Source organism: Hydra vulgaris, chromosome 06 (genome assembly GCF_038396675.1).
Source record: "Hydra vulgaris chromosome 06, alternate assembly HydraT2T_AEP".
Taxonomy (NCBI): domain Eukaryota; kingdom Metazoa; phylum Cnidaria; class Hydrozoa; order Anthoathecata; family Hydridae; genus Hydra; species Hydra vulgaris.
In genome coordinates, this window is record NC_088925.1 from 12,893,842 (window position 1) to 12,901,296 (window position 7,455).

The 7,455-nt window shown below is 30.7% G+C and overlaps 1 protein-coding gene across 1 annotated transcript; it reads right to left on the reverse strand.

Annotated features, from left to right (window-relative positions):
- Window positions 1-6,418: 6,418 nt before the first annotated feature.
- Window positions 6,419-7,207, reverse strand: LOC105844337 (DNA damage-regulated autophagy modulator protein 1). Its single transcript, XM_065798507.1, has one exon. The coding sequence runs from the start codon at window positions 7,205-7,207 to the stop codon at window positions 6,419-6,421; it is 789 nt and encodes a 262-aa protein (XP_065654579.1).
- Window positions 7,208-7,455: the final 248 nt, after the last annotated feature.

Sequence of the window (7,455 nt, forward strand, 5' to 3'; positions counted from 1 at the left end):
CTTCATGAACAGCTATTGGCTGAGTTTGTTCACATATATTCGGAAATAGAGTTGTTTGTTAGCAGTGAGGTTATAAATGATCTTAGTACAGAGCAGCAAAAGCTTTATGAGTACTGTGTGGGTCTCAAAAGGTTTTATATCTAAAAAATTTCTTGCAAAAATCCTGGACCAATTTTTCATACTAGATGGCTAACTCGAGCCTTAAGAATAATGATGGTTTATGTTAGGACTGATAAACCATATCCTGAGTTATTAGTAATAACTAAATATATTGTTCAAGTCTATTGTGTAATGTGGTTTGCTGTTAAGCGCTCTGGAAAATACAAAGTTGCTTGTCAACTTCTGTACAAAACCATTCAATTAGTCAAGCTTCAAGACAGCAGGATTCAGAGCTTTGTTTTTAAGAACTTACAAGGAAATTCATATTGTTGTTTGCAGGAATATTTACTGTAGTCAAAAGTCTAAGTATAGTTCTATTGATATTAAATTCCTAATTACATGGACTTCCAGGGCCGGTTTTCTAGGGAGGTGGGCAGTTGGTGAAATGGACACAGGCTCCACGATTTAGGGGCCCATAAACGCTAATGAACTTTCTGTTAAAACTTTTTTCTTTGTAATTAATTTAACAACTATTCAAAATGACTAAAAATACGCATAAAATTATTGTAATTATTAAAAATTTGATGTAATCTTAATTTTCAATAGTTTTTCTGTTTTATATCTTTGAAACGTTTTTTTTCAACCAACTGCAAAGATTCAAGAAGCATCGCAACACCTTTTTCCTAGAAAGGTCACTGGACATTTCAATCAATCAGTTTTAAGAACTAGATAAAGTACATGATCCAAACAATGTTCAAGTTCAGAATTTAATAGTTTTGAAGGCTTGAGCATATTGGCTGCACCATCGTGGACAGAATGCAACTTTATATCACGGGTTGTTTTTCCGAAAAAGTTAAACACTTCGCCTTATGCGTTTTTTGCCAAGGTCTCTCTGTGTTGGTTATTAAGTGAAGAAAGTGATAAACTGTACACATTCCTTCGCCATGTGGTAAGGTCAATGACTGAACATTTCAGGCCAGATTGTGACAAACGCTTGTGTTTGTCTGTCCATTCATCTACTTGTAAGGTCACATAATTACTTCTAGCCAACGCGGTAATGACCTCATACTGTTCGGAAATATAGATATATCTTACTCCTCCCTTTCCAAGTGCTGTGGGATGAGGAATGTCAAAACTTCCAATATTTTTGTTAAAGAATGTCTCAAATTCTTCATTTGCCACTAAGTTGAAGACAAAACCACAATGCAGTATCTCTATTAAATTCTATTTAATTCGAGTAGATTTTGGATTGACTTTAGTAGAAACACACCAATTCTTTAAAGTGTTTTGAGAAGAGTTTTTTGTACCCCAAAATTGCTGGAGATGAGCCAGGCGTTTTCTTTTTTAACTAAGAAATAAGTGTTAAATCAAAATCTTTGTACAGTCGACGTGGTACACAATAATTATCAGAGTTAACCATAGTATTTGGAGTCTTTCTTTTCTCCATATTTGATGCAATACCTGAAATTCTGATTCACAGTGGTTTGTAGAAGTGATTGTGTCTGTTTGCTGTTGACAACAAGTTGTAATGTTTTATTTTATAATATAATATCATGGAAGTATCTCCGGAAGGATATTATCATGCAAGTATGTTTAAAACATCAGATAGCTACTCTCATCAATTTGGTTTCAATCAAAATAGCTCCAACTTTGATTGAAACAATAAAACACTGCAACAATAATAGATTATTAGTATAAATTTGAATTTTAGATGAAAATTCTTTTTTATTTGTAACTTGGGGGGTGACAAAAAGATTAAATAAATAAGGCATATGGTAATTGCCGGCAATGGCGGCAAATAATTATGAGATTTATTGCTGGCAGCATGTGTAAAGAAATAATTTAAATGTAGTAAAAGTTTGTTTGCTTGGTTTATTCATGATCAACAAAACTTACAAGTTATTAACTAAGAACGGTACATCAGCCCATTCTTTGATGAAAATACAGTTTTATGGTTTCAACTAAAGTTAAGACACCGGATCATAGAATGTTCGTATTTGAAAATTTTCAGGTTCTTTGAGTCCAGCGCATTTGGGTTAAAGCATTCCATGGTTTGACAACACGGTTGGAGAAAAAGTTGCTTCTTTCTACGCAGTTTTGTAAAAATTGTACTTTCAGTTGTTTTATATGTCCACGCGATTGAAGACTGTACTTTAAAGACTCGGTGTTTGGTTAAAGCTGAGGGACTGAGAAGTTAACACTGTCAATTTTTCTGATGATTTTTTTATTGCTCAATAAGGTCTCCTCTTTCTTGTCGTTCGATTAGCGTTGTCAAGTTAAGTCTCGATAGTCTCTGAATATAGGGCAAGTGTTTTAAGTTGGCTTTAAATTTTGTGGCTCGGTGTTAAATTTGCTCTAGTTTGGCTATGAGTTTTGGCCTTAGCTAAAAATTGTGGCTTGCTCTGCAAATTCTAGGTGTGGGCAAACGCATGAAGTATACAGTGTGCACCATAATACTGAACTTCAACCTCAAAAATCTTTTTTGAGACTGCCCAGTATTTGATTGCCAGCTGATGCAGCCGTGAAGACTTGTTTTTAACCTTGAGATCGTTTGTCATAACAACGTCTGGGTCTCGTTCATATGTTATGCATGACAGCTGATGCAGTTGGCCTACCGAGTTATTCTTAGTGTAAACTGCAATCGATTATTTTGTGTTGCTGCGCCCAGTGTGCATGACTTTGAACTTGTCGATATTAAAAGATGAGCTATCTGTGTGATTGTTCGATTCGATAACTTTAATTATTTTACAACCATCTTCATACATTTGAAAGTGGTGTAGTTTTTGTCTAGTAAATTGTTACAGGTAGATAAGAAAAAGGAGTGGTCCAAAAATTGATCTTTGTAGCACACCGCTAGAAACTGTTATCCAATCGGATTTATTGTTACTAATAGTTACACATTGCAGGCGGTCAGTTAGCCAGCTCTCAATCCATTTGTGCAAGTTTTCGGACACTCCCTAAGATTTCATTTTGTACAGCAGACGTAGGTGTGGAATTTTGTCGAAAGTTTCTGCAAAGTCTGTGAATATGATATCGGTTGGAAAACCAATGCGGGCAACTTCAGTTAGGATGTCGCAAGTTTCGAGTAGGTTTGTGACGCAACCTTTTTTCTTTTCAGAGCCCGAGTTGAGCCGAGCTGATGAGTTTTTTTTTTCAGGTTGTTTACGATGTGTCTGTTTGACTTGCAACTTTTTTTAAAGATAGGAGTGATTTTAGCTCTTTTCCATTAAGACGGTGCTTTGCCAGTTTTAAGCAAATATAATGCTTAGTGGGATAGCAAAGCATACAGCACAGTATTTCAAGACGTGTGGATGAACACTGTCGAAGCCCATTGATTTGGTTTAGTTCTAGTACAAAATATGATATACCCTAATAGTGATTTGGTTTAGTTCTAGTGCAAAATATGATATATCCTAATAGTGATTTGGTTTAGTTCTAGTGCAAAATATGATATATCCTAATAGTGATTTGGTTTAGTTCTAGTACAAAATATGATATATCCTAATAGTGATTCGGTGAATATGATATATCCTATTAGTGATTTGGTTTAGTTCTAGTACAAAATATGATATATCCTAATAGTGATTTGGTTTAGTTCTAGTAATAAATAGTGATTTGGTTTAGTTCTAGTACAAATAGTGATTTGGTTTAGTTCTAGTACAAATAGTGATTTGGTGTGAAAAGCAGTTTAAAGTATGTATAGTAATATTTATTTATTTTAATAAATTGTTTTTCAGCTGTGTTAAAAAAACTAAGATCTTTTTTTAAACAATAGATTGTCTGACCAAACCAACACCCTCAGTCAATGTATACACACTCTATACATGTCTAATCCTATTAAAGTAAGTCATTGGTTTGTACAATTCACTTTGTCCATCCTGTTTTTGTCAGTTTATGTAACTAAACTCAGCTGTGCTTATTTCTAATTAAGTCGCCGTTTGCATACTCTGCTTCGCCTACAGTTAAATCATTAAAAGTAATTTAGCTGCATTCCTTCCAAGTTTATCAAGTTTTTACATTGTTAAGTCTTTATTTTCACAGATCTCTAAACTGTGAGTTAGCGTCGGTACGGCAAAGGATTTACAACAAGGATTATACAACAAGATAATGGAACTTAGATGTGCATACCGGATTCCAGATTGAATCAGAGTTTGCACTATTGTTTGAAAATTTGATATTCTAGTGTCAACATTTATTTTAGTAAGTGTGGCAAAAGTTAACTTTTTTGTGTCTAAAGTAAAACCCAGATGATTAAGTTTATCATGAGGTATTATTTGATAGTCATCTAGGGTTATCATGCAGTTAGTTATTTGTTTTTTCCTGAGAGTAAAAGTTCCGTTTTGACAGCATTAGGCTTTATGCCGTTAAAATTGTTGTACACTTTACAAGTTGTAATAAGTCTTTCTAGGCCAGATAAAGTATGTAAAGAATATGATTGATCCCTAAAAATTGTTTATTTGCATAAATTTTAGATCCATTATTAATATTTTTGAAAATATTCCAGTTTTCACAAGATGCTCATTATACCCTAATCTTTATTAAATTTTGTATTGTTACTAAATTGTTGTCGTGTTTTTGTGTAATACCTGATGATAAGAGTTAATCAGTATTCTTTGAATATATAACAAAATTAAATTTTTAATATATTAAATTTTACGTTCAAATAATCTCTCTTAAAACTTTTGTAAATTTTATTATTATTTTATATCTATTTTTAATTTATTATCATTTTTTAGATATATCTTGAGAAAAAATTTTTAGACATAATTTAGAATAATTTTCTTAATTAATTAACAGAATTTTGTTTATACTACCATGCTGTAAAAATTTTGTAATTAATTTGCAGTTGTGAAAAGAAATAGTTTTAATTTTTATTTTGGGAAACGAAAATGTAATATTATTGTAAAACTGAAAATAAAGCAAAAATAAATTATAGAGAAAATATATTAAACGTAGAGAAAGTTATATTGATAATTGATACTGTAAAAATAAAAATGTGTAAATAAAAACTGGTACTCAATATTTAATTTAAAATGAAAACATCTACTTTGACCGAACTTTTAATTCTATCTCATAAGTTCGGCCGCTAAATTAATACTAATGACGTATCACAAACTTATCGTCACAAATAATGAAAACTAACTTTTAAATGTTGTTTTATTGTAAAGTTATGATATAAATTCAGGTAATACCAGTAATAAACTAAGGAGGACATCGTTCCGGGCTTTAAAAAAAAAGTCTTTTGTGGCACAAAAGAAAACAAGAAGGAGCACATAAAAAAAGGCCTTTTTTTTGTAATTAGTCAACTATTTTATTACTTTGGCCATTTTCACAATTGCTACGTCATCGGTTAGTAAAATTAAATATATATTTTTCATTTAAGTGAAAAAGGTTTTTTCAATTAACAAAAAAAACGCTACTTTGTTTTGTATGTTTAATGGCAGTTCTTCCACGTATCGTTGACCATAGTAGAACAGCAAGATCCACACAACCAATTGTCATAGGATTCGCAAAGTATCCATAGTTGTCGTTAAGCTGTAATTTTATCTTCAAAAAATGTCACAAGCTTGATAATTTTTAGAACTCAATGAAGCGTCAGTTAGTTTTGAAATTATTAACAAATTTTTTATTCAAATAAAATACCATGGTGTGTATCCATTATAAAAATGTCAAAATTTTTTGGAAAATTTACAGGTAAAGTTACCTGTAAATTTTCCAAAAAATTTATTTGTTGATAAGTGTTGCGAAAGTAAATTTTACATTCGCAACACTTATCAACATTTCACAATAGTACGGCCGATTGTCTCCTTCGTTGTTTATCCGTGAATGACCGAAATAGAGTATTTCAAAATTTCGCTCATTTTTAGAAAAAAAGTAGTTAGTTTTCAAAAATTAAATATTTTTTTCCGTAAATATAATTAAATTGGTGATTCTTAATAATACTAATATTAAATACGGTTATTTATTTTAGTAATTTGCTTATTTTAGATTTTAACAGTATGCATTTTTTTATAACTGATGTTTTGCTAAAAAATTATTTCAGCAGGTTGCATATAAACATTTTTTTTTTTTTAATAGATCCATATTTACGAACTAATTACAAATATTATTTGATAAAAATAAGTTTGTAAAATTTGAGTTTTGCATGCTTTTTTTATATTTTTCTTTTTTATTGATGACCGAACTTAGGCGATTTTACGGTAGAGCATTTTAAAAACTTTGAAGATTAAAAAAACCAATGTTTAGACAGAAAAATTATTAGAATAACAATTAATTAATTTTTTACATATTTCATATTAAAAATATAAATTATATTAGTCTAGTCAATTCGCTGATATGTCTTCGAAAATGTAAAAGATGCAATATTCACTAATCTTTTACTTTCTTCGTCAGCATCTTGAAGATTATTTATCTTGCTTAACCTGAATTCAATTTCCAATTCGCGAAATTCGTTTAAAAAGGTAAGCATAAAAATTAGTTGACTGGAAACAAGAAGCCATTCAAAGGTCTGCCCAACATTTCTGCCTTTACGATTGTATTTGTTCAAAGAAGGTATCATAAAAACACCAAACACAATAGACGAAGCAGTCATTATTGCTGTTGATAAAGCACGAACAACAAAAGTTATTTGACATTTTTTTTTTGAACTTTTGTAAGTGAAATAACATTGAGTTGCGCAAAACATCGCGGCACCACCAAAATGCATACCAGCGCCAATAAAATGCACAGCTTTTATGTTTGAAATTTGAAAAGCTGCAACGATAAACTCCCCGAACACAAGTGTTAAACCGGAAACTAAAGAAAATTGGTTTATCCAACTGCTTTGCGTTTTTGTTTCCAACAAAATATATTCTACTTGGTAATATCTTATCGTAATAATAACCAAGGTTAATACTCCACTAAGTGACAATCCAAATGTAAAAATACTCGAATTAGGCCTCGTATCTCCAGTGTCACTTACGAAGGGAACAAAAGAAGAACTAATTTTTTCTAATTTAAACCCAACTATATAAGAAATACATAATGTAAAAACTGGAAGCAAAACTGAGACAATTACAATTACGTGTAAACTCTTAAAGGTTTTTTTGCCATCATTTTCTTCAACCATTTTAAAATAATCATATAAATTCTACCGTTCTTTTTACTTTTAAATGCTTACAGTTTACATGCTTTACAGGCTTCAGTGCCAGTTATATAACATTAGATTTTTATCTTTTCATATATTCTAATCGGAAAATCTTATCTAAGTAAACAAATATGTACAATATACGTGTATATACATTATACATTTTTCACACACAAGTAATAAGTAAAAAAAAAAAAAATTATTCGAAAAATTTCTTATTAGTCTTATAT